General features: G+C 41.7%; 2 protein-coding genes across 2 annotated transcripts; one reads left to right on the top strand and one right to left on the bottom strand.

Annotated features, from left to right (window-relative positions):
- Window positions 1-5,152: 5,152 nt before the first annotated feature.
- LOC118819909 (arylsulfatase B) lies at window positions 5,153-21,012 on the bottom strand. The gene is made up of 8 exons (XM_036587913.1): window positions 20,522-21,012; window positions 18,126-18,312; window positions 16,330-16,520; window positions 14,391-14,598; window positions 12,965-13,208; window positions 11,510-11,580; window positions 10,319-10,471; window positions 5,153-6,494 (listed from the first exon to the last, which is right to left on the bottom strand). The coding sequence occupies exons 1-8, from the start codon at window positions 20,789-20,791 to the stop codon at window positions 6,229-6,231; spliced, it is 1,590 nt and encodes a 529-aa protein (XP_036443806.1). The 5' UTR covers window positions 20,792-21,012; the 3' UTR covers window positions 5,153-6,228.
- A 504-nt stretch (window positions 21,013-21,516) lies between these two features.
- Window positions 21,517-26,933, top strand: camlg (calcium modulating ligand). Its single transcript, XM_036587914.1, has 4 exons — window positions 21,517-22,009; window positions 23,327-23,775; window positions 23,859-23,924; window positions 24,397-26,933. The coding sequence occupies exons 1-4, from the start codon at window positions 21,871-21,873 to the stop codon at window positions 24,586-24,588; spliced, it is 846 nt and encodes a 281-aa protein (XP_036443807.1). The 5' UTR covers window positions 21,517-21,870; the 3' UTR covers window positions 24,589-26,933.
- Window positions 26,934-27,569: the final 636 nt, after the last annotated feature.

The raw sequence follows: 27,569 nt of genomic DNA on the forward strand, positions 1-27,569 counted from the left end.
ATAAAGCTGAACAGCTAAAAATGAAACCTCTTTGAATTTTGGAAAGTAGAAGCATGTATTTAATTAAACATCAAAGAAAACACACCAGCATCTTTCTGTTACTCTCGATTAGTATTACTGCTACTGAGCGCTGATTGGTTACATCACTGCTACTGAGCGCTGATTGGTTACATTACTGCTACTGAGCGCTGATTGGTTACATTACTGCTACATTTTTATCTGTAAATCTTACACAACCTTAAATTAAAAAACTTATCCCAACTCAACCCAATTTAACCCAGCCTAACCAAACCTAGCTTAACTCAACCCAACCTGACCCAGCCTAACCAAACCTAACCAAACCTAGCTTAACTCAACCCAACCTAACCCAGCCTAACCAAACCTAGCTTAACTCAACCCAACCTAACCCAGCCTAACCAAACCCAACCTTACCCAGTCTAACCAAACCCAACTTAACCCAGTCTAGCCAAACCCAACTTAACCCAGCCTAACCAAACCAAACCCACCTAACCCAACCAAGCCCAACCTAACTCAAACTGAACTCAACCCAAACTAATGCTACCAAACCCAATCCAAGCTAACCCAACCTAACCATACCTAACCCAAATCAGAATAACCTAACCCAGCCCGACCCAAACAGACCAAACTCAACTCAACCAAACTCAATTTAGTCAGTGTGTCAAACCCCCCTGGTTTTGGGGGTCACTCTCCATAGTGACGATGACACTTCAAAGGTACAAAAATGTCTGTCTTATCACTTGTTCTTCTGTAGAGTCTCTGTTCTAGTGCGGTTCTGCGCTCTTCCTCACACTAACTGAGATCTTCCTCGTCTCCTCTTCTGTAGAGTCTCTGTTCTAGTGCGGTTCTGCGCTCTTCCTCACAGTAACTGAGATCTTCCTCGTCTCCTCTTCTGTAGAGTCTCTGTTCTAGTGCGGTTCTGCGCTCTTCCTCACAGTAACTGAGATCTTCCTCGTCTCCTCTTCTGTAAAGTCTCTGTTCTAGTGCGGTTCTGCGCTCTTCCTCACAGTAACTGAGATCTTCCTCGTCTCCTCTTCTGTAGAGTCTCTGTTCTAGTGCGGTTCTGCGCTCTTCCTCACAGTAACTGAGATCTTCCTCGTCTCCTCTTCTGTCTTCAGTGTGTGAAATGAGGAACAGTCACTCTTCACTCCAAACTCTTGGGAAACTGGGCGAGTTTTCAGATTTACAGATCTGCTGCAGCTCATTGTAAAGTTTTTCAGAGGAATCCGGGCAGAGTTACAGTTTCTAGGCTATGAAGGACCAACTGGGTGAACCAGTCTGCTACAGCGCCACCCTGAGGCAGAGCAGAGCTGCAGCTCTAGTTAGTTAAGAACACCAGAGACAGAAGCTGATTGTGGGGGAAGCAGATAAACAATCAGCTTCACTGAATCTGGATTTGAGCGTCTATATTTCGTTAACTAAATGTCCCCACAACCACAAAACATTCATGTTATCATGACCGCAGGAGGACTTGGTCCCAACAAACAGCTAAATACACACATATATACATACACAGACACAGACACACACACACACACACACACACACACACACGCACACAGAGCTGCCTCCTTCTTCAATATCATTGGCTGTCCTGTCAGGCCAGAGGAGGCAGGAACACTGAGCTCAGATCTCCAAACCACTGAGCAACACAATCTGGACCTCATTTAGGTGCCTTTTCTCTCTCTCTCCCTCTGTCTCTCTCTCTTTTACAGTTCTGACTGCATAATCAGAGAGTGTTGGTGCCAGACTGACCTGCCTGCAGTCCAAAACTGTCTTGTGCTTAAAAAGTGTGTGTTATTAATCTTGAAATACAACAACAGAGGCCTGTAGAAGAAGTGTTAACACAGAAGAATAGAACAGCAGGCCTGCGGTCACTGTGTTCTTCAGAATCTGACCAAACAAGCTGCAGGTCAATTAGAAGTTACAGTCATATGTAACTGTGCTGTAAAATGAGCAGTAGTGTGTCTACAATCAGCTGTCCTGTATGTTGTCTAGCAACCAACCACACACACACACACACACACACACACACAGCACATAATCAAAATAATCAAGCTAGTCAGCCAGGCAGCTAGTTATGGGTATATAAAAAAGCTCAAACTAAACTAAAGTGTGATAAACTGTAGGTTGTGAATACTGTGAGAGCGCCCCCTGCTGTTTATCAGAGCATCGCTGCCCCCCAGTTTCAGTCTCCGTTTCCCAAACGCTTTAGCCGAGCGCGCTAACGTTACTCCTCCTAATAAACAGACACACGTTCAGCTCCGTCTCCTCATTATTCACCACCATCGCTGTAATATTTCATCATCAACATTAACACACGAAGGTGATCAGAGGGGCGGTGGAGATCAAGTCTGCAGCGTCTGAGATCTTTAAAACGCAGAGTTAGAAAAGAAAATCATCTCACAGTGAAAGCAGCGTTTTACAGTAGAAATACATGGAGCTCATTATGCTGGTAGTGAACTATGCTGCTGACTCAGCTGCCTAAAAACCATAGAAACGGACCTTAAACAGAAGTGAGGACCCTGTTGGGGTTCATCCTAAAGTAAGTTGTCACTCTCCCTAATAATACACCCTTCTTTCCCCTGTAGAGTAAGGAAGTCTGGAGAGGCCATGAGGTAGTTAGAAACTGTGTCCCAATTCAGGGGCTGCATCTTTCGAAGGACACGGTCTACGACGGATTTCCTGTTTGCGTTACAGCACTGCTGTTCCCGCCCTCACTGCTGCATCACGCAACGCCGTTCCTGTCAAGTTCTTTTAAAGTTCCGTAAAGACGGAGCCAGAAACTTTGATGTTAGTTTTATTTTTTCATTTATTAGAGCTGGAGATGCGTCTCTGTCTACTTTATGCATGTTGCAATAGTTTAGCTTCAGACCACATTGGCTTTTTTAACATTTGTATCTTTAGTTATTCAACTGTTTAAACTCAATACTTACATTTAAAGTGTCTCCTCAGCTGCTGCTCAGCTGATCGCAGACTGATCATCTTCCTTTATTAGGTGGTTTGTATTGTCTACACCAGTTACTGATTTAATGACAACTTAGACCTTAAAAAGACCTTAAACCTTAAATTTTATTGTCATATGTGGGATCCTTCATAACTAACAAGGTCCTGCTTATTTTATACTGAGGATCGCTAATTAAGCTCCTATCAGTGCCTCAGTGGACACCTAGTAACAGTTAACTGCAGCATGAAGTGAATCGTAACTATTATTTCTGTTTTTTCCTTTAAATCTTAGCACTTGGAGACACACACAGAGTTATACAGAAGAGCAGCAGACGACATTTAGACAAATTATAAAGTTTATTTTGAAGGAAAATTGCATATAAAAGTGCACAGATTGTGGACGCCAGGACAGCAAATCAACATTTAATCAAAATTCACAGCTTAGGTATAAAACGCAGATCAGAGTAAGATCAAAGCAGGCACTTTTAACTGGCGCTCTTTGGTCATCTGGATCGGTTTCCACCTCCAGGCCTGCAGTGAGAAGGTACAGCTCCCTGAGTTCAGCAGCACAGAGGAAGTTCAGCAGGCTCATCCTGTCAGGACTGCAGCCTTTTAGCCCAGCATTAAAGCGATAGTTCAGTAAAAATCTAACTACACCCCCCCCCAACTTTACCCCAAATGTGTTTGACCAGCGATTTGTTTGCCACTTGACGTTTGTGTCTTTAGTTTCAGCGCTGGAGCAACGAGGCTAATGTGGCTAACAAGTAATGTAAGTTTATTAGCATGTAAATTAGCATGGTGCTAACTGAGTGCCGTAATTCTAACACACTCAGTTATGCGTCAGGACCGCATGCAGGACTACAGGCTATGAGTCTAAGCTAGTTTTTACTGTGGGAAAAGCTAAAACACTCCAAACCCGATACGTTCGGTCCAGTTTGGTACAAAACATTTATTTATTGTTATACAGTTGTGTGCAAAAGTTTGTGCGCCCCTGCTCAAATTCCACATTTAGCTGATCTTCTGAGTGTGAATAAGTTACACATCCTTTACAGAGACTGTTATTTACTGAATTCAACATATAGGAAAAAAGCAGCCTGTGCAAACGATGTGGCACGTTATATATTTTGTTTTTTCTCAATATGTGAAACTCAACAAGCAAACAGAAATTGAGCACTAAAATTTGCATAAAAATGTCATATTTAACCTCTTATTCCATACTAAGTCTTATTATTCAGTAACTACAGGGACTTCAGTGCAAACTAGTTGAGATATTCTTAGATTATAGAAGTAATAAAACTTTGGGCCTGCCGGTGGTCCCTGGACTTTTAAGGGGTTAAGTGTGTCCGCTGTAGAGGATGTGTTTACTTATTTTCACTTAGAAACTCAACAATAATATGAAATTTGACCAGAGGTCAATCAGACTTATGTTTCCAATTATTTTTCAATGTTTACTCTCACAATCATTGTTCAGATGCTGTGGTTTGAGGTGTGAGGAGTTTTTGTTACATTTCAGTGAGTTTGAGCCTCAGACTCTCTGCCCACTGAGCTACACACACGGTCTGATGTACACTGTACGCTAAAATCACCACAGCTCTCAGAATCTCCTCTCACTGAGAATTTAAGCTGGCTCTGGTCTCTGCTCTGTCTGATGGGAAGCTCATGACTGTTGATGAAGTAGCAGGTGTGTCTTCTCACCAGTTAGCCTTTCAAAGTGAAACATCAGCCCAGTCAACATTCACAATACCATTTTAATCTACTTCCTCAACTGTGTTTGAAACAGGAAGTAGCAAGTAAACAAGATCCTCGTGTGTTTGCTGACCGCTACTCCAGATTTGTTTTCATTGCGCGTATCACGCTAAACAGACTTGTATTTCAGACACTGCCTTCAACTGTTGCCCACAGCACCGATTTGGATATTTATTAGTCGAACTAGTTGATTAGTCTATGCAACCCCTTCTACACACTTCATCACAGAGGGTGTTTACATGCACTTAATAATCCGATAACTGGAAAAACAGATTTTGTCAGTAATCCGATCAACGCGTTTATATGCTTTTGAGTAATCAGATAATGGGGAAACTCCAGGTCTACATGAGTCAGACAGTAATCAGATTTCTGCTTTACAACCAGCCAATAAACTCACAGAAGAAGACGTGCCGTAAACATAATGTAAAACTTCATACCGTGGCTTTTTTTAACAACATCACACCACTTTACCTGAAAATATGAACATACATCATCTAGAAGATGAACAAAAAAAAAACCCTAAAAAATGAAATCCTTCATTTTCTCAAGCAGGTTTATTTTCACTCCAAAAGTGTTTTGATGTGTCTCGCGGCGACGCTGCTCGCTTATGTCTGGTACCGCGGTCTGTTTTCACACATGCTCAGACTCAGAAATCCAAAAGAAATCAGAGTAAGAGTTTACAGCACTGAGAAATCTGATTACTGAGATAAAATCCAGCTTCTATATCTGATTTCTTGATCAGATTTATAGATCTTAATCTGATCTAACAAATCGGAGTGTGCTGTTTACACAACCATCTGAATCAGATGACTGCAGAAATCTGATTATGATCAGATTATTGGGTGCATGTAAATGCACTTACTCTGAGAAAGCTGTTAAATGTCAAGTTCCAGCTTCATGTTTGCTCTTTACTTGTATAAACTTATTAACCCTTTAAATGGCCAGGACCCGCCAACAGGCCCAACGCGTTATTACACACTTCTATAATCTAAGCATAGCTCAGCTCGTTTGCATTGAAGTCCCTGTAGTTACTGAATAATAAGTCTTAGTATGTAATAAGTCTGAGATTTTAACTGTTAAATGAAACTTTCACCATAATTTATCACCTTCGGGGTCAGTTTACTCCTCTACACTATCTTTCTGTTTTCAAGCTGAGAGGCACAAAGTGAAAAATGACTAAGCTAATAACGTTAGCTGAGGTTTATCTTAAAGACTGGCTGCCTTTCTCTGTGTAAATTTCAAGCCACATGATGTCCACAATGGCCTTCTGTGCTCTCAATGTGGCTTTAATTTAACGTAGTAATGGCTGTGCTGAGGCTGCGCTCTGACAGGCTGAGAAATCTAACGGTGCTCAGAGCCACAGACTTTGGGTACCTTGATTTTTGGGCACATGTGTGGTGCGGCGTGTTCAGTGTGCAGTAGAAATAAGAGATAATTTGCTAAACTAATTTATCAGCCAATCCAATCCTGTCAGATTGCCCAGATCTGACTATCTCTTTACTTTCCCTGCCTATGCCGTCAGGCCCACGGACCCCAAGCTCCTCCCAGACGCTCCGGGTCACACCCAGGATCCTCAGGTGGGAATTTTATAGGCAGCGCCTCCCGCTGGTAGTGGTCCAGGCGTCTTAGCAGAAAGTTGACCACCTCCGGGTGATGCGCTGAGACTTCATGTTTCTCCTCAGGGTCCTGCTCAATGTCAAACAGCATCACCTGTTTCAGCGGTTCAGGTGTGGCAGTGAACTCTTCCTGACCCTCACCTGGCGGAGGAAACCACAGGGGACAACCTGCCAAGAAAAAACAGCAAACGTTCCCACTGCAGTCATAATTCACTCAGTACGAGTGAAAGCATTAATGATTCATGTAAACCCTGTTTATAGGACAGGAGAGTGGACAGAGCGCCCCCTGCTGTCTGCATTCAAAAATTTGTTACAGTCACTGTGAATCAGATACTATTTAGTCCTTGATGTGACATATTTCCAAGTGAAACAGGACACTCAGGTGGGAAATAGGTGTGGAAACAGGGCATGATTTTATTCCCCGGGAGTTGACTGGAGCATGAAAAGCAAGTGTTTCAAAACAAATAGCCAAATAAAATAAATAAATAAACAGATTTTGTCTAAAAATGAAGTATTATTATTTTTACTGTGCATTTTTTGTAGTTTCTGAAATATGTTCCATTATTTTTTGCTTGACTTGAAATGCTTGATTTTGCTGTGTATTTTTTTTTACTTTTTAAGACGCAGACAAGGTGAAGCAGTGGTTAGCAGGCTAGCCTTTTAGCAAAGTCAGTGAGTAGTGATGTTAAATAATCGTGATCTTAATATTGACCAAAATAATCGTGATTATGATTTTTGCCATAATCAAGCAGCCCTTCCTCCAAGTGTGTTGTGCTCCAATGATGCTGTGTTAGCATCAGTTTGAAAAGATGCAGTGGAGCTTCTCAGGATTCCACTAATTTAGAAATTCTGTCACATTCCATATTTGGACTATATTTACAATACATATTGAAAAGGCACAATAGGAAGAGAGCTCAGTAACACTGAGATCAATAACCGATCACATTGATTTATCAGTCTACTCAGGCTTTAGCAGAGCTCAGTAACACTGAGATTAATAACTGATCACATTGATTTATCAGTCTACTCAGGCTTTAGCAGAGCTCAGTAACACTGAGATTAATAACTGATCATCACATTGATTTATCAGTCTACTCAGGCTTTAGCAGGAGTTTTAGTGTTTGTAAAGAAGCTGATTTGTTCAGTCATTCTTTAGAGTAAGTCTTTATATGTTGTGCACTGAATTGTAAACAGTTAATAAAGCACTGATGTATGGAGGAGCGGATTTGCCAAAATTATAAATAAATTAAATTAAAAATAAATTACTTAAATAAATTACGTAAATTAATATATGAAGTAGAATTGCAAAGAATAATGATGATAAATCTAAAAATAAATAAATATACAGAACAATTAATATATTAATAATTAAAATCTTATATAAATTAATGTCTGCATTTATTTATATGTCTGTTTAGTAATTTCCCCTTCTCACTAGTTTTTGTATTAATTTTTTTGTTATTTGTTTCTTTATTAACATTTTTTTGTTTTTCTATTAATTTATTTTATTAATTTATTTCCATAACTATTCATTTCTATATTTATTTATTTCTCTATTTATTTCTGTATTTCCTCGTCCTTATGGTAAAAAAGGGGCTGTCAGTCAATGATGTCACAGCGTCTTAATATTCCTATTGGTTGATCGATGTCAGACTCTGTAGATCGATTGTACATGTCTTCCTCTCTCAGCGGTAACTAAAAGAGTCGCGACTACTTCCGGTATAAGCTTTAGCAGGGTAAACTAACTTCTGCTCCATATAACCACTGCAGAGGCAAAAAAAATGAAATAAAAAGAAAATGCTGATTAAAGTGAACTGTAATCCTCCAACTCTGAGCTCCAGGAGACACATTTCCGTTCTCCTGCATTGTCACGACAAACAGTGGGAATAAAGAGTGGAAGCTCTGATTTAACTGTAAACAGAGCTAAAATGCTGAATGTGTGGTTTAGCCCTGTTTGCTGCTGCTGCAGCTGCTCACATCAACAGTCTCTGTGTCTTTGAACAACACGCCAGCGATTTCTGTAACATTTCTGTTTTCAAAGGAAAGAAGATCTTTTATATGTGGTGTGAATTTGGTAGACTAGTAGTTCTTTAAGTGCAGTTAGCTACGCTAGAAGCCATTGCTAACTGTAGCTGTATTCCCAAACATGGAAGCTAGCTTTCATTAGCTGCTGAAGAGCTGTTAAAGAACCCAAAGCCTTCATACGTAAAGTCTGCTCCTCGATTAAACTCTCCTTCAGCTGACGGTGGGCTAGCAGGCCACAGGCGCTAATTGTCTACCTGCCATTAGCAGTTTGAGGAACTCAGCTTCGTATGAGCAGCAGACTGTAAAGCTAGCCGAACAGCTTCACTCTTAGATTCATGGCCATTTTTGAAGCAGAACTTTGGAGAAACGTCCACCTTTCACTGCTCGATCAAAACACGGCTCCTAGCTAACCTGTATCTCAGCACTGTGGTTCTGCTGTGACGTTTGAAAAAGCAGAAAGCTGCTTTATGTTAGTCAGGCTATCTAGTTTGGTCAGCAATAGCTTCTAGCCAGCATAGCTAGCTTAATATAAATCAATCCATCAAATTCCTGCTACATATAAAAGCTCCTCTTCCTTTCAAAAACAGAAATCTTACAGAAATCACTGGTGTGTTGTACAAAGACACACAGACTGCTTGATGTGAGCAGCTGCAGCAGACTGCAGTACCTCAGCTCTGTCTACAGTTCAATCAGAGCCTCCATTCACTTCTTATTCTCACTGTTTGTCACGACAGAGCAGGAAATCGAGACATCGAGAGTTATTCATCAGCAGGTCTGTCTGTCCGTGACACTGCAGCTCTTTATGGAGTGAAAGAACAGTTTAATCAGCTCCTCTCCTCCTGGGCTTCATTGCCAAGCCTGAACGTGAAAAACACGCCCCCTCATTATCATATGAACAAAGAAATACAGAAATAAATAAATGAATTAATGAAAAAATAAATAAATGAATACATCAATCAAAGAATAAAGTGAACAATTGTTAAATATAGATATGGAAAAAATATAAAAATGGCATTAATAAAACAAAATGAATAATACAGAAATAAATGATTTGAGAAATATGTAACTGCAGAAAAAGGAAATGTGTGTATAATTACAATCACAATAAGCAATATATACTTTATTTAGTTTTTTTTTTATTTATTGATTAATTTACTGAGCCATTTATTTTTTAATTTTATTTATTTTTCAATTTGGCAAATCTGGTCCTCCATACCTGATGGTGTTTCTTTTCTCGTAAAAATGTAAAATGTAACTATTCCTAATCCTGTCTCTACAAATTGTAATTTGGACTGAAGACAGTTTCTGTGAACTCGTGTTACATCCCAGCTCTGCCTATACAGCTCTCTGGCTTCTCAGTGGCAACACACTCATGTTACAGGACTCACTACTACTTACTTACTAAAACGAGTGAACATCACATTTTACTGCAGTGGTAAAGCAAAATCAGCGTTTTACTGAATTATGTCTGTGCAATTTTTTTCTTTCCACAATAAAACAAAACAAATCTGTGAGTAGTAATTTTTAGGCCATTTTTTATTGCTGATTCCCCTTTCTTTACAATCAATGTGGCCAATGTTTATATGTAGTATAGGACGTTATTGAAGTATTAGAGTTGTTAAATGGGTTGGAACCTTTAGAAACAAAAACACGCTTTTAAAATTAGCTGTTTTTCTCTCAGGCGCTCATCAAGCACACCAGCATTTTGTAAATGAGGTCACATAGACAAATTCAGTGTTATATTACTGCACCCAGGGTGTTCAGTATATGACGTTAAGGGACTTCATGAGTTAAAGTAAAGGAAGAAGCTGAATGAGGAACTTTATAGATCTTTTAAAGGGTTTGTGACTCATACAGCTCCTGCGCAGATGAAACTAATCCAGCTGCTATACGGCTTAATTTTAGGTTGAGGCAAAACTGGCAGAATTAGTTCTTTCTCTGATTGGTTTAATTGGCACAGCTGTTACCTGGGTAACCAGTCAGGAGCTTCCATTTGCCACGGCGAATGGCAGCGTGCATGGAAACATTGAATTGTGGGCGGAGCTCTGGCAAGGCTCGTCTCGATGACAACAAACGCCAAGATTCCTGCAGCTTCTCAAAATCTACCTCCTTCCCAGTACCTAGAGAGAGAGAGAGAGAGCGAGAGCGAGAGAGAGAGAGAGAGAGAGAGAGAGAGAGAGAGAGAGATGCATTCAGTTCATTTGAACTGCAGTGATTAGAACAAAAAACAGAATCTCCTAAACAATTTGATACATTAATTCCATTAAAAAAATATTAAAAGCAAAACTCTTTAAAATAGCATTTAAAATATTTAAAATAGCAGTGGAACTATTTAATATTAATATTTAATTTTAACTCTATTTAATATTAAGATTCAATATTAGTAATACATATAATGATATAACAAGCTGTCTAACATTAGCTGTCTAACAACAATGGCCCTTATTCCTCAAAGTTGCGTATGATTGTAATATGAGCAGAAATTTCACTGACCGTTTTGTTATTGATCAGTTTCATCTTTGGCGTATCTGTACAATCAAACTCATGTCTGTTAGGGGTGAGCATAACAGTTTAACAACCTGAACAAAACAGTAGATTTGCAGTTAACTAACCGAAACTATTATCAATATTCTCTAAAATAAGAATAAATAAAAATGAAAATAGCGGTAATATTAATAATCTGTGCACTTGGCAGTCCACTACCAGTGGTTGTAGTTTTAACACTATGAAGTTATTCAGTGGGGGGCGCAGTGCACTCACTGACCTCAAACTCCACCCATGAGCACAGCCATTTGCTTTTGAACTGAACGCTTATGTTTCATTGGCTCTCTACTGAAACATCTGCATTAATTAGAGCATGTAAATGATATGTAAATGTGGTGCTGATAAGCTGCGCTTGATTTCACGCACTGACGCTGATTCAGAGCTCAAATCTTTTCCTGTTATTATGCTGAAAAGTTTAATGAGTGACGCAGAGCAGCTTGTACATCATTAAAGGCGTCAAATCTGTGATCTTTTTACGTAGCTTTGATGAAAAAGGGCTGTTATGTTCACTTTTTCAAATGCCCTGTTTTTTGATTTGTCTTCTTTTTGTCTACTAAAGACTATTTGCTGTGGGTTTGTGTTACTCAGTGTGAACAGTCTTTTTTCCTACTTACAGGGCGCGATGTCGTCATAGATGGGGTCGATGTTGTGCAGCAGTTCCAGTCTAGGAGATGCTTTACCTTTACTGAGACACACAGAGATATTTCTCTGATTACAGACACAATGATTGACAACTGCTTCTTTAGTTTTAGCGCTGGGGCTGTGAGGCTTTTGTACAAACCCAATTCCAAAAATGTCAGTAATATTCCAATAAGAAAAGAAAGCAGTGATTTCTGTTTGTCCTGTATTAAACCGAACCATTTTCAGGTTCTATGTAGAACCATATACAGCACATTCTCCATAAATCTGAAGAACCATTTCACCATGCAGAGAACTATATAACACTATATAAAACTGATGGTTCTAAATAGAACCACAGTCTTTACTAAAGAACCCTTGAAGGAATATCTTTTTTAAGAGTGCAGGTAGCACCATGCTAATGATCGACAAGCCATGGTTCCACATCGGAAAAGCAGTTCAACTAGACTGCCCACCATCACCAGACCTGGTCCACCTGCATGCAGAACATATAATTGGACAAGCAGGATTGGAGGAAGATGATCTAAGATTCAGGATTGGTGGAGGAAACAATAATCTTCAATATGTGGGTGAAGCAGCGCTCATAGTGGAACATCTGGAAGACCTGAAGGCCCTTATGAGGTAGGCTGAAGAACAGAGTGAAAAGATGGGACTTCAGCTCAATATGAAGAAGACTGAGGTTATGACGACGGACAAAACACTAACTTTACCCTTGATCAAGAAGATGTGGAGACGATGGACAGCTTTGGCTACTCAGATCAGTTATTAACAACAGAGGATCCTCGAGAAATACGACCCAGATCAGCTCTCAGCAGAACAAGGATGAAGGAGCCTGAAAAGATCTTCAGATTCAGCGATTTGTCTCTACAAACACAGACCAGAACTGTCCAGGCTGTGGTCTTCACTGTCGTTCTTTATGGGTGTGAAAGCTGGACGGTAAACAAGTGGGACAGGAAAAATACTGACACCTCTGAACTTTGGTGCTGAGACTTTTGGGAGAATCTTGGATGGCAAAGTAAACAAATGAATGGATCCTCAACCAAATCAAACCTCACCTCTCAGTCAGAGCCCAGAGAACCAACTGAAGCTCTTATGTTGGACACATTCTGAGAAGAGCCAGTTCATTAGAAAACACTGTATTGCTTGGAAGAGTAGGTCAAAGAGGACGACCGGCTGTAAGACGGATGGAGACAATCAGAGGAGTCATGAAGCAGCCATTCAGAAGCCTGAAGACCCAAACAGAAGACAGAACATTCTGGAGGAACACTGTCCAAACGGTCACCTGGAGTCAGAATCGACTTGATGGCACTCATCAATGATAATTAGCTTCCATTACTTGTTGGCTACATTAGCTTCGTAGCTCCAGTGCTATAACCAAAGTAGCAATCCCAGCTTTAACTGATGAAAAAAATCAGGGTAAAATGATTAACCTGATGGTGTCCCACACGTTAAACCCGTCCAGCGGCTTCGTGCCATTGGTCGACCCGCCAGCCAGACCCACTAGTGTAGGCAACCAATCAGAAATATGGATCAGTTCGTGGCTGACGGTTCCCGGCCGCTCCAGCAGCGGGCTCGTCACGAAGCCTACACCTCTGACTCCGCCCTCCCAGAGTGACCACTTTCTGCCCCGGAGAGGCCAGTTGTTGCCCCCGGCCAGCGTTTGACCCCCGTTATCTGAAAACACAGAAAAGAAGGACACAAAGGGAAACCAGCATTAGTGACCTGCAGTACAGTGACCCCTGGTGGAGCATTGCTATACTGCTCAGTGTAATAATGAACAGGCAGAACTTATTCAGTGTGTTTGAGCTGCCAAAGTACAAAGCACTAAAACTGTACTGTCACTCCTGACACAGACAGACAGCTTCCTCAAAGCTTTATGACGCTCCCTCACAGACTCGTGATTTTCCTGAGGACGGAGCGGAATGTGAACTCCTCATTCACTGACCTATACAAGCTTTTATTAGACAGCACTGAAAACGCTCTGCTCAGCTCTAATCTGTTCTAACATTCTAACATGTACTGCCTGGTTCTAAAGAACTCAGGGTTACTTACATTAAAACTACAATGTGTTTGTGCTGGGGGGCTGTGGTCAAAAAGTCAATGTTGTACCATTAAACATGAAAAGGTTAAAAACTGAACAGTTTGGGTTCATAGAGCAGCTCGCTGATTATCAACATCAGTGATTTCACTACATTAACATCCTACAAATCGTCTTCCTCCTTTGAAGCTAAAACAGTTGATGATTTACAATAAATTTGTAAAATATAACTTTGAATAATATATAGGCTAAAAATATTGTTATTATTATATTATAGTCTGAATACGACTTTGCAGTGTAAGTTAGGGGAGGTAGTGATGTTGAGGTTCTTCTTTGTATATTTTTATCTAGAACTGATTCAGAATCACCACCTAAAGTCGACTGAATATAAATCAACATACATACATTTAGATTATTAAAGAAAAGACAGTAATAATAACATTACCATCTGCTCTCAGGGGGTGTTTGATTTTGGAACCAATGAATGGCAACAAACAAACAATACCAAGTTAATCCATCTTCAACCAGCAGATTTTATTTAAACCTGTAAAGTGAGGACGGTTTATTCTGTTTGCTCAAGTGTTGATATTAAATAATATTAGAAAAAGATCAGTTTCAAATGACCTCAGATGAAGGGACTGCACTCGGCTGGTCTCGAGACCAAGACAAGACCGAGTCCAAGCGATGACGAGACCGAGAGCGCTAGTTTATGGTCTTGCACTGGACCAATGAACGTATTTTTTTTATTCACTCCATGTGAATAAAACAAAAACAAAACATAAATAATTTGTGATGGTCAGGCATCTTCTTCTTCATACCTGTGGAGAAGATCAGCACGGTGTTGTTCCACAGTCCGGTGTCCTGCAGAGCTCTGCTGATGTTGCCCACAGCCTCGTCCATCGCCGACACCATGCCGGCATACACCCTGCGGTTCTTGTCCTTGATGAAGGTGTACGGGGTGACGTAGCGCTCAGGAACCTCCAGAGGAGCATGAACTGCCTGCAGGGCCACGTAGAGGAAGAGCGGCTGCAGAAGCCAGAGAAAATAACTCATGACCGTGGTGATCGACAAAGAGACTCCTCAGACTGGAGGTCATCAACTTGCTCCAGGAGATCTACAGATCCAACCCTAATCCAGCCACAAAGCTGAAGTTGGCTTTCGTTCCACCTTAAACGGTGCAGAGGTTACATTCTGGCGCCTATCACTGTTTCCCATTCCACCTTAAATGGTGCAGAGGTTACATTATGGTGCCTATCACTGTTTCCCGTTCCACCTTTGGCCAGCAGAGGGGGCTGCTGCTGCCATCTACTGACCACTTCTACCACTTCCTCGCCTAGTTTTAGAGAACACTGCTGTGTAAAACTCCACCAGAAGCTCACAAGTGTCCAGTGATTCCACAACATCACCACAAACGTCTTTTCTGGTGACCCAAGGGTTAAAGCAGGGGTGGAGTTGTGGGGCTGAATTGTACCACCAGCTGATTGGTGAGCTCTGATTTGTACAGACAGACAGTCTACTAGAATGTAGCACCATGAAATAAACAAACAGAACATCATTTTAAACTGAGTCACTTTTTGAGCCGCCCATTTAAGACGTCTGGCATATTCTGATAGCAGCGTCTCTGTCTGTCCTGAACAGGAGCTGCCCAGGGGGGAGTTTAGGGCCTTGAGATTGGGCTGTTAGCTTCTCTCCATGGTAGCTACTGTATGATTTTCTGACACAGTTTACAAAGGTCCTTAGTCAGTACTCAGTTTAATCGGTCAGCCAGTTTAATCGGTCTACATAGAACCACAAACGCTCAAATGATCCGGTGTATGCTTCTTTGCATTGTAAAGGTTCTTCAGATGGAAGGGGATTGTGCTGTAAATGGCTCCATATAAAATCTTTTTGATAAAGGTTCTACATAGCACCAAAAAGTGTTCTTCTATGGTTACAATGTCAAGCTTGTAATAAGAAAAGAACCATTTCTAGTGCTATATAGAACCCATTTTACTAAAGAACCCTTGAAGAACCATCTTTTTTAAGCATGTAGCATATGCTCAGATAAAGTGAAGTTTCTCCATCAGTTGGCTAATTCTGACCACAACCCTGTTGCTGTCTGCAGTGCACCACTGTAACCGACTGTTTCCCAACACTGAACAGTCACTTCATCATCTCTGACACATTCTGTTGCCGTTGCTTGTATAATCTCCATAGAAAAGTACTGACCAATAGAATGAGACACTCTGGAGCAGCTGCACATGATATTAAGGTCTCCATGCCCAGTGTGGGCTAGAGGGGTATAAAGCCCTGTGGGCTGTGGAGCAGCGGAACTGTGTTCTTTGGAGTGATGGAGCTCCATCCAACACCTTTGGGATGAGTTGGAGTGATTCAGAACTGACCATCCAACATCAGTACCTGACCTCATTAATGCTCAATCAAATCCTCACAGCAATGTTCCAACATCTAGAAACCTTTCCAGAAGAGTAGAGGCTGTTACTGCAGCAAAAAGGGGGGAAAAAAACTCTTTTTTGATATGCTTGATTTTGGAAAAAAACACTGGATGAGCAGGTGTCCAAAAACTTTTGGCCATATAGTGTATGTTGCACACATAGTAACCTAATGCCATTCTGAAACTTGAATTTAGTCCATGTTTGTAGATAACAGTGTCATACAGTGTTAGAAACCACATAATCAAGTCTATTAGAGATTACTTAAAGGAGAACTCCACGGATTTTGTCAAATTTTCTCTGACTCCTTTTATCCCTGTTTGCGTACCTGGTCTGCTTTGTGCCGCTGTATGATGCTGGTGGCTCTCTGAGTGAAGAGCTCGGTGGAGAAAGTGCCACTGTAACCCGTGGCGACCTCCTCTCCATCTCTCAGATCCAGTGCACAGCGGGTTACGTTCAGAGGAGTGATGGGACAGCACCTATGATGACTGAAGTAATCCTCAGAACCTGTCAGGTACCCTGTTGGAAAAAACAGTAAAATACACAACAGAGAACAAGTTCAGTCCGTTTACACCTAATAATCTGATAACTACAGAAAATCAGATTGCGTCAGTAACTGGTTCAGGACGTTTACACTTAATAATCTGATAACTGCAGAAATCAGATTGTGATCTGATAACTGTAGAAAATCAGATTGTGTCAGTAACTGGTTCAGTGTGTTTACACTTAATAATCCGATAACTGTAGAAAATCAGATTGTATCAGTAAGTGGTTCAGGACGTTTACACTTAATAATCTGATAACTGCAGAAAATCAGATTGCGTCAGTAACTGGTTCAGGACGTTTACACTTAATAATCTGATAACTGCAGAAAATCAGATTGCGTCAGTAACTGGTTCAGGACGTTTACACCTAATAATCTGATAACTGCAGAAATCAGATTGTGATCTGATAACTGTAGAAAATCAGATTGTGTCAGTAACTGGTTCAGTGTGTTTACACTTAATAATCCGATAACTGCAGAAAATTAGATTGTATCAGTAAGTGGTTCAGTGTGTTTTCATGCTCCTGTGTAATCAGATGAAGGGGAAACTATGGGTCTACATGACTCAGGCAATACTAATTTCTGCTTAACAACCAGTCAATAAACTCACAGAATAAGTCGTGATGTAAGCGTAATATAAAACTCAAACTTATTTTAAACATCAAGTCCAGATGAAGATGAAGAATATTTAAATCCTTCATTTTGTCGAGCGTGTAGTCAGTTTCAGCATCGCTTCAAAAGTGCTGTGTAGCGTCTCGCGGGTGCTGTGTTAAACACTGCTCGCTGTTTCAGGGACAGCACTATTTCAGGGTCTGTATCTCTGAAGGCTAGCGATGCGATCCAGGGCTTGTTGGAAAGGGCGCATCACACTCTACTGACCTGTGGAGTTTGGCTTCGCCACACATTTTTAAAGTCGCATGCTGCAAAAACTTCCCCTCTCCTGTGGGTTTATTCACGTCGTCATCAGCGATTAGTCAATGTTGACTTGCATCACATAACTGTCGACTTTAAAAAGTCTGAAGTCGTACTCCAAACCAGGAGCGCCTGAACATGAGGACGTGTCAGGACGTGTTGTTTGTGATGTGATTCAGAAGGCAGAGATAATGCAAAGCTAACTAGGTACTCTGGCTAATGTCAGTTCCACAAACAATAAAAATATCTTTTTCTGCAAACTATTACAATAGCACAGCGTCCATGGAAGAGTAGAAGAGGACGAGTCCTCATCAACAGCCAAAGTTTTCCCTTTATCTCTAATTTAGCTCATTAGCTCATCTTAATCTTCGTTTGAATAATAATGCCTGCCGTTTACCTGCAATAAAAAGTTTAAAAATGTGCATGCTTCTATGTTCTTGTGCTGCACCAGTGCTGTCACCTAAAAAGGTCAGCCTACAGCTCTACAGTAAAGTCGCCTAACATTGCAGTAGTTTTGTCCAAGGCAAACTTATGTCTGGAAAACTTCTCATGTCTTTTGTCTAAGATGGCCACAGTGTAGTTTAACAGTTTAGGTCCTGTAAGCCTGCTGTAAAATGCAGTGTCTGTGGGACACAGTGGTTACACAGTGTTTAGTAACATCAACGTACCAAAGTAAGAGTCAAAGCCTCGACGTGTGGGCAGGCACTCTTTTTTGTACATGCCCAAATGCCATTTGCCCACCATGTGGGTAGAGTATCCGGCCTCCTTCATCAGCTGGGGCAGCAGCTTCTCCTCCAGAGGGACGCAGTATGGCTGGCAGGGCCAGATAATCTGGTGCTGCATCCCCGTGTGGATCTGACAGAGAAAATGGTACACAGTGGGAAAAAGGAGTGACAGTGACAGTAACAGTAATGGGGCAGTAGTATAAACAGTGTTATTAATAACAGTAATAAACAGCAACAGTAATACTATTACTAATAGTCCTAGTAATAGTAGAAGTAATAGCAATAGTAGCAGCAGCAGCTGCAGTCATGTAGTATTAGTAGCAGAAACAAATGTTGTACTAACAATAGTGTGGAAGTAATAACTGTAGTAGCAGCAGTAAGAGCAGCAGTAGTAATAATATTAGTACCAGTACTAGTAACAGTAGTAAAACAGTAGTAGCATTAATAGCAGTAGTAATAATATTAATACTAGTAATAGTAGTATAAACAGTACTGGCAGTAATAGCAGTAGTAGTAATATTAGTACTAGTACTAGCAACAGTAGTAGAAATAGTAGTAGCTGTAATAGTGGTAGTAGCAATATAAGTACTAGTAGTAGAAATAGTAGCAGTAATAGCAGCAGGAGTAATATTAGCATTAGCACTAGTACTAGTAGTACAAATAGTACTAGTAGTAATAGCACTAGTAGTAATATTAGTACTAGTATAAGTAATAGAAGTAGAAATAGTAGTAGCAATAACAGCCTTAGTATAAATGTTAGTATTAGTACTAATATTAGTAATAGTAGTAGTAATAATAGTAGTAACAGTAATAGCAGTAGTAGTAATATTAATACTAGTACTAGTAATAGTAGTAGAAACAGTAATGGCAGTAATAGCAGAAGCAGCAATATTAGTACTAGTACTAGTTACAGTAGTTGAAATAGTAGTGGCTGTAAAAGCTGTAATAGCAATATTAGTACTAGTATTAGTAATAGTAGTAGAAATAGTAGTGGCAGTAATAGTAGCAGAAGCAGTAGCAGCAGTAATAGCAGTAGCAGTAATAGCAGTATTAGTATTAGTAATAGTAGTAGAAATAGGAATAGCAGTAATAGTAGCAGTAGTAGTAATTTTAGTACTAGTATTAGTAATAGTAATAGTAGTAAAAATAGTAGCAGTAGTAGTAATATTAGTAGTAATGATACTTGTAGTATTAGTAGCATTAGTAGTTATAGTGCAGTAGTAGTATAATAGAAGCAGTAACTGTACGCTCACACCAGCAGGTGACAAAGCCACAGCGGGCAGTCATTTCCTGTGGGAGTGGACGATTTGTGGCTGCGATTTACCAACAAGTGGTAAGCGACCCAGAGGCACAGAAACAAGTCTAATTGAAATTTTCTCAACTTTATGCAAGTAAACTATGACACAGTGAAGCACTATTCTGAACGATTGGCTCAAACAAAATCCTCAGAATGGGTATAATTTACTTCTATCACACGCCCACACGCAACAACAAGAGCAGCCTCAAACACAGACAAACTGGACTGACTTGTTGACTCCTAATGTGAACGTATAGAAATTGTTATACCTGCAGCAGCAACAGTAGCAGTAATAGTAACACTAGTAGAGTAGTAGTAGCAGCAGTACTAATAATGGTGGTAGTAAGACTAATACTAGGAGCAGTAGTATTACCAGTGGTAATAGTAGTACAGTATTAATATGAATAGTAGTAATAGTACTAGTAACAGTAGTAGTAGGAATATTGGCAGTACCAGTAGCAGTAATAATGGTAATAACAGTAGTATTAGTGGTAGTAGTAATAGGAGTACCAGTAGTACTGTTAGTTGTAGTAATGGTAGTAGAGTATTTATAGCAGGAGTAGTGCTAGTAACAGTAATAGTAGTAGTAGCAGTAGGAATGGCAGTAGTAGAGTATTATCATTATCATCATCATCATTATTAACAGTAGTAGTGGTAATAGTAGTATAGTAATAGCAGCATCAGTAATATTGGTAGTAACAATAATAGTAACATGAATAGTAGTAGCAGTAATAGTAATAGTAGTAAAGTACTATTATTAGTAGTAATAATAGTAGCAGTAGCAGCAGTACTAATAATGGTAGTAACAGTAGTTAGGGTTAGGGTTAGTAGCAGTACTAGTAGCGGTCACCCTGGTGATAGTGGTAGTAGTAGCAGTGATAATAGTAGCAGCAGCAACAACCGTGGATCTGACAGTAATATCAGTAATCAGAGCAGCGCTGCTCTGTAAAGTTAGCAGCAGCCGTGGCGGTGATTCTAGTAGTGGTTATGGTTGTAGGTCGTGTGTGTGTGTGTGTGTGTGTGCGCGCGCGCCCTGTCTTACCTGGTATCTGCCGGTCATCAGCTGGTTCCTGGATGGTGTGCAGAGCGGCTGGACGTAGTACCCCTCTAGCTTCACCCCCGCAGCAGCCAGCCGGTCCAGCACCGGGGTTCGGATCTCAGAGCGGTGAAAGCCCACATCGTTCCAGCCCAGATCATCAGCCAGGATGAAGACCACATTAGGAGGAGGAGCGGAGTCCACACTTACTGTCAGACACACGGTCAGGAGAGCCGCACGGAGAACCTCAACCTGCAGCATTCTAACCGAATACATCAATACATCTGATCTAAACTTCACTACAGAACCAGCTACAGCACCAACACCATCTACAGAACCAGCTACAGCACCAACACCATCTACAGAACCAGCTACAGCATCAACACCATCTACAGCACCTCCTCTCTCTGACACGGCAGTCCGCTCAGCGAACACCGACTCGCTGTAACCCGGTACTCCGTTTGGGGAAGTGACTTCGAAACTACAGTTCAGCTGCTCTTCTACTACATTACCCACAATCCTTCAGCGACTCACAACCTCACACGTCACTGTCCATGTAGATTTACACAGATAAATATGACAAAAAGGAGCTCTCTCTCTTATCTTACCTCTTATCCGTGCTTAGTTTGTGTTCCACAAATATATAAAACTAAAATGTATGTACGTTATAGTGTCACTATTTTTGTATATTGTTGGCAAAATAACAAACATGTGATAAAATACAGGATAAGGCGACTCACTGTGTGAAATGCTTATTAGGGGCGACATGAATGAGCCCGATTCCCATGTTGAGCTGACAGAGCACATTTTTCTACTTATGTGTTCAAGAATTGAAAAAATCTGGAATAAAACAGGCCGTCCCACTTCATTTGATTTATTTTTGTATGTTATTTCTGACTGTAAATTCTGCTTTGTTTTGTACATTTGGGGGTTTCTTTTCATGTATTCACAGACTAATGTACCATCTGGTATGTTTTATTTTCGTTTTCAGATGATTTTGATTTACCCTCCTAATGTAGAGAACCACGCTGTTTAAAATTACTAAATTGTGTTTTAATTTAATTTTCAACCGTTTGCTGCAATTTAATTTAAATAATGTTTTCAGCTGTTCATATGACTTTTATTTTATCTTACACTGTTTACATATTTATAGAAATGGACATTACGGTTCCGTGACTTTTATTATTTTCAGGTGACGTCATCGCGCCGCGCCCGCAGCGTAGCAGAGGCCCTGAGTCGGACTGAGGAGCTGCAGATCAGCACTGTAATCAGAGAATCACGGCGATCGAGGACAAATCTGCCCGTCGGGACGGTTAGAGCGGACTGTCCGGACCGTGTGTGGGTGAGAGGAGAGCATGGAGCCCGGAGAGGAGACGAGCGGCCGCAGCGCCGCGCAGCGCAGAGCGGAGAGCCGCCGGAGGAGGCTGCTGCAGAACTCCGAGCAGAGGATGAGCCGGATAGTGGGCTTCAACAAGAGCGACTCGGACAGCAGCGGTCAGGACACACACACCTCCATCTGCGCCCACCTGGACACCACACATGTCCAGAAAGTGTCCAGATAGGCCTTCGCTAGCTTCTTGTTGAAATGTTTCGTTCCACCTTAATTGGAGGCGCCAGAATGTAACTGCTGCACCATTTAAGGTGGAACGGATCATTTCAACAACAAGCAAACTTTTACACTCTTAAAAAAGAAGGTTCGTCGAGGGTTCTTCGCTAAAGACGGTGTTTCTATTTATAACATGAGTGCAAATATTTGCACGCTTAAATGTGTCGTACATGGTTCTGTATACCACCAAAAAGGGTTCTTGTATTGTTACGATGTCAGGCTTGTAACCCTATTTGGTGCTGTGTAGAACTATATAGAACACATTCTCCATTAATCTGCAGAACCATTTTCATGCTTTAATGGTTCTTTTCATGGTCAAATAGTCATTCAGATTAATGAGATTGACATCGTAACAATAGCAGAACCCTTGTCTGATCCACTCGCACCAGCACAACACACACTAACACCATCAGTGTTACTGCAGTGCTGAGAATGACCCACCACCCTGACCATTAAAGGGTCCTGACCACTGAAGAACAGGGTAACAATGTATGCCGAGAAACAGATGGACTACAGTCTGTAACTGTAGAACTACAGAGTGAAACTGTATGGTCAGTGGAGCTGATTAGATGGACAATGAGTGTAGAAAAGAGGAGGTGGGCTTAATGAAGTGGCTGGTCGGTGTAGATTACAAGTATATCGCAGCACAATTACGATGTAAATAAATAAAGAAATGCTTTTTAACTCGCACTTGATTGTTTTCTTCTCAGCTGTGTTGGTCAGACCGCTGTAAACAGCTCTGCACCAACGATGGATGCAGGGCTACATGTGCATTAGCTGAGACAGGGCTTATGGAACCATCTTATAGCGCAACACTATCCTTTCAGGAAGACGTATTTTTTCCTGCCCAGTGGTCATCTGACCCTGTAGTACACAGCACAGGACGGTAATTATCACATAATGAGTACTAGTAGTACATTACTGTGAGGAGCAGCATGCAGTCTACAGTGTACATATATATACTGTGTCCAAAAGCAATCAAATCCTCACAGCAATGTTCCAACATCTAATGTAAAGCCTTCCCAGAAGAGTAGAGGCTGTTACTGCAGCACAAACTCACTATTAACACCTTCATTTCAGAATATATGCTGAATGATGGGTTCCACCATGTTCTGTATGTTCTGTATGTTCTGTATGTTCCTCGATCGTGCCTGGAAACAACGCTGCTGTTTCACTTTCTTCTCTCTTTTTTTCCTTCCATGAAGAAGCCCGCCGTGTGATGGAGCCCCGTTTCCATCTGGACCTGGACAGGAATGAGTCCTGGTCACCGCCAGTTTCCACCAAAAGACTCTCGCCGTACGTTTCGGAGGCAGGTGGGAGCAGCACCACCCCATGTGAGACCCCCGAGAGGAGGGGCTCTCCCCTGCCGGACAGCAGAGAAGACCTGGGGGATGACGACGTGTCCCGGGGCGTCCGGCAGAGGCCACGGGGGGAGCTGTCCAGCGATGAACATTCTCGCTCCCCCCGCAGGGGCCTGCAGAAGTACCTGTCCCGCTTCGACGACGCTATGAAACTGAGAGGTCAGCTGGCGAGCGAGAAGGCGGCACAGGACAGCAGCGCGGACCCCGAGGAGTTGGACTCCTTTCGGCTCTTCCGGCTCACCGGGAGCGTTCTTCTCGCCGTCTTCGTACGCATATTCGTCTGCCAGTATCTGGTGAGTGATGGTGCAGGCGGGTCACATTCTGGGTTTTCAGGTTCTCTGCTTGTTTAGCTGATTGTTTATTTTCTGTTTTGCAGTCAATATTTGCACCATTTCTCACCCTTGAGCTGGCCTACATGGGATTATACAAATACTTTCCTAAGGTGAGTCCTGCACGCCACTCCACATTTACCTGCTTAAGCAAATGGCTCTGTCCAGGCTCCGCCCACAAATAAACAGACCTACGTTTAGGTTTATATCACAATACCTACATTTAGAGTCGGTTATTCATTCAGCCTAATGAGAAACTGTAGAACAGACTCAGTTTATATCACAATACCTACATTTAGAGTCGGTTATTCATTCAGCCTAACGAGAAACTGTAGAACAGACTCAGTTTATATCACAATACCTACATTTAGAGTCGGTTATTCATTCAGCCTAATGAGAAACTATAGAACAGACTCAGTTTATATCACAATACCTACATTTAGAGTCAGTTATTCATTCAGCCTAATGAGAAACTGTAGAACAGACTCAGTTTATATCACAATACCTACATTTAGAGTCGGTTTGCACTTTCCAATTTTGGTCCTGGTGCGCTTTGGTGAGAGATTCTCTTGTTTGGACCCTCAGGTGGAGAAAAAGATGAAGACCACCGTTCTGACCGCTGCCCTCCTACTGTCCGGCATCCCAGCTGAGGTTATCAACCATTCCATGGACACTTACAGGAAGATGGGCGACGTTTTCGCAGACCTCTGCGTCTACTTCTTCACCTTCATCCTGTGTCACGAGCTGATCCTCTTATTCGGCTCGGAGTCGTCGTGATGGGGCAGCGGAGTTAGGAGCGCTGACCGCTGCGTGACCCTTTCAATTGTGCTGCTCTGTAAGCTGTTTTAGACCTTTCCCAAACCCGTGCCACGGTCTCTGCGCTTTCAGACGGAAGAACGTAAGAGATCGGAATGTGTTCATGTGTGCGGACGTCGTTATCGATTATAAGAAAGTCTTTATCTTACACCACAGAGCTGACAGGTTAGCACAGTGTGCTCACCAGCCCTGCTCCTGGAGATCTGCCCTCCTGAAGAGCTCACGTCCAACCCTGACTGATCCCATTAGGTCCAGATCATCAGTAGAGTTCATTAGGGATGTAAACATTCAAAAATGGATAAATTCGGATTAAATCTATCTGAATTAGAACTACAGAGAGTATTAGAACTAAACTCTGATATTTTAGCACATTAACCCAAAACCACCTGAACATTCGTTCATATCTAATTATAGAGACATTTTTTCACCTTTATCTGCCAATACTGATATCACTCCGGTGTCATCGTTCAACCCTACACTCACTTACTCTGGTCAGATGTGTTTGTGGACTGGAGCTGATGGTGGATCTCCAGGAGCAGTCTTGGAGACCACAGGGTTAGCAGTTTACACTTCTCCAGTTTGTTTACTGCAGTGGTCACCAACCCTGGTCTTGGAAATCCACCTTCCAGCCACCCCTGCTCCAAATCCTCTGCAGAAGTCCTTACCTGCGTCCAGAACCTCATCACACTGAACAGCTTGTTAAAATAGTACACCAACATTGGCAGTGCTCATTAGGACAGCGTGTGTAGTGTGTTAGTGTCCAAACTGCGGACCAGGATCAGAACTTTAAATCTTTAAATGGTCATGACAGTAAATTAGTTTATGTAAATGCATCTCAGCTTATCTCAGCACGTTATACGTCCTCAGAACCACAAGCTGTGTGAACTCTGTTCTCCACCAGAACCAGCGTCTTACACTCTGGTCAGAGCTTCTGCTCCATGTAGCCTTTTTGAAAAGCCTTGTTGCTGATGTTTCAGAGCTGATATCTTCTGTCTTGTGTCTGTGTTTTGGTCACTGGATCCTCTGATGTGGTTATGGGTTGAAACATGAAGGTTGCTACGAGCGCTAACGGCTATACGCACTGAACTGACGTCGCGTGAAAGTGAGTCTGCTTTCAAACTTCAACACCAGCTCCTCAAACCTCAGCATGAAACTGACAAAACCTTTATGAGGTCAATCTTATGTTGCGCAGCAGTTTTAGCTCATGTAGCATTTAACGTTAATATTTCAGCTCTTCATGATTCAGAAGACGAAATGAAACTGTAAATTGAAACAGCAGCAACTTCCAGAGAAGAAAGCACAGAAAGACCTAACGGCTACAGCCCACTGGATCAGAACCCTGCTGAACAAAGACCATTAGAACCATTTGGATTAAAGCCTGATAGGTTTGCTTTCTAATGGGAATTGGGTTAATACTTATCATTACAGACCACTAGTTTCCTGTAGGACACCTTTGGATCACGTCAGGAAACCATCACCTGGAATCAGAACATCTGATAAGCTATTAGGGTCTTTTACACTGTGATAAAACATCATTAGGTAAAACACTACTGGACACCTGCAGGGCAGCTCTGATAGTACAAAGCTCAGCTATAGCTCATAGGAAGTGTGCAGATAAACAAGAAGTTCATTTTATACTCTACTGTAAATGTAATGGAATAAAACTCAACATCATTGAATGAATTTATCATGTTCAGTCTCAGATAATTAACTCTAACAAACTGCTTTCCAGTTAAACCGTATGAGCTGAAATATGATGTGTCATGGCGAGTAACATTAGCTAAGGTCAAAACAGTCGCTTACCATGCATCTGTTTCCCTTAACCACTTCTGGTTGACGTGTTTCCTGGTGTAAATTCACTGTGGATCTGCTGTGTGAGTTTAATGTAGTACAACAGATCTGCAGTGCAAACAGACATAACTACGCTGTGTTACGTCTGCCTGCGCTGGAAACAATGACTCAGTATTTGTTTTTTTGTTTTTTTCCCCCAAATTTCCTCCCCAGTTTAGTCGTATCCAGTTCCGCCCACTAGTCAGGACCCATTCACACAATACCATCAGCTCTAAGAGTGCGAAGGCAAACACAGGCTTCCTCCGAGTCCTGCGAAGCTCCACTGTGTCTTTTCAAACTGCTGCTAACGCAGCGTCATTGGCTTGCTGAACGTGCTCAGAGGAGACGCTAACCGCCAGCTCTGTTACATCAGCTAATAGACATCTGCACTGGCTAGCATCACGCTGAGTGGAGGGGGAGAAGGGGGGCCATCCTACCCACCCAGAGAGAGCGAGGCCAGTTGTGTTCTCTTGGACTCCCAGCCACAGACGGCTGTAGCATCACCAGGGATCGAAATCATGAAATCATTTTTTGCCCTAATGTGACTCAGATCTGATGTTTTCAGGGCTGTGTGGACACAAATCTGATCTTTTCAAATCCGACCTGAGCCACTTTCATATGTGGTCCTAGATCAGATACGTATCCGATTCGTGGCCATGCGACCTTAATGTGACGCTCAGATCGGAATTCATGTGCTTTTTTTCCACTGCGCCATCATTCAGCGTTACCATGGCAGCAGCGCCGAACAGAAGTTAAAGCCTGTAAACGGTGGAAAAGCAGCTCATCTCACCTTTTTCTCCTTCGTCTCGCTCTAATAATGAAGCTGAGAGCTGATCAGAGTTAATGATCTTCTCAGCGAAGCTCGTTCTGCTCGTTAGTTTGTGCTGATGATGAACGTGATTCATTCACGTGACGTTACTGAGTAGGATGAGCTCATGAGGGTCATTTCAGGACGCCGGTTCATCACATTAATGACAGATTTGAGTCACTTACCTAAACGAGTGTGAACCATCGTGTCAGAGAGATCGGATTTGAGCAAAAAATCATTTGAGCGAGGAGGCTTGTAACGTGAACGTAGCCTAATGGTGATTTTTCAGCAAGGCTGGTTACCT

Source organism: Colossoma macropomum, unplaced genomic scaffold (assembly GCF_904425465.1).
Source record: "Colossoma macropomum unplaced genomic scaffold, Colossoma_macropomum, whole genome shotgun sequence".
Taxonomy (NCBI): Eukaryota; Metazoa; Chordata; class Actinopteri; order Characiformes; family Serrasalmidae; genus Colossoma; species Colossoma macropomum.

Coding starts and splice junctions, on each gene's coding strand:
- LOC118819909 (XM_036587913.1), bottom strand. CDS start 20,791: ATGTATTCGGTTAGAATGCTGCAGGTTGAGGTTCTCCGTGCGGCTCTC. Junction 16,521..18,125: donor AGGCTTTGACTCTTACTTTG/GTACGTTGATGT, acceptor TTTTTCCAACAG/GGTACCTGACAGGTTCTGAG. Junction 13,209..14,390: donor CGTGCTGATCTTCTCCACAG/GTATGAAGAAGA, acceptor CTGTGTTTTCAG/ATAACGGGGGTCAAACGCTG.
- camlg (XM_036587914.1), top strand. CDS start 21,871: ATGGAGCCCGGAGAGGAGACGAGCGGCCGCAGCGCCGCGCAGCGCAGA. Junction 23,776..23,858: donor TATTCGTCTGCCAGTATCTG/GTGAGTGATGGT, acceptor TCTGTTTTGCAG/TCAATATTTGCACCATTTCT. Junction 23,925..24,396: donor TATACAAATACTTTCCTAAG/GTGAGTCCTGCA, acceptor TTGGACCCTCAG/GTGGAGAAAAAGATGAAGAC.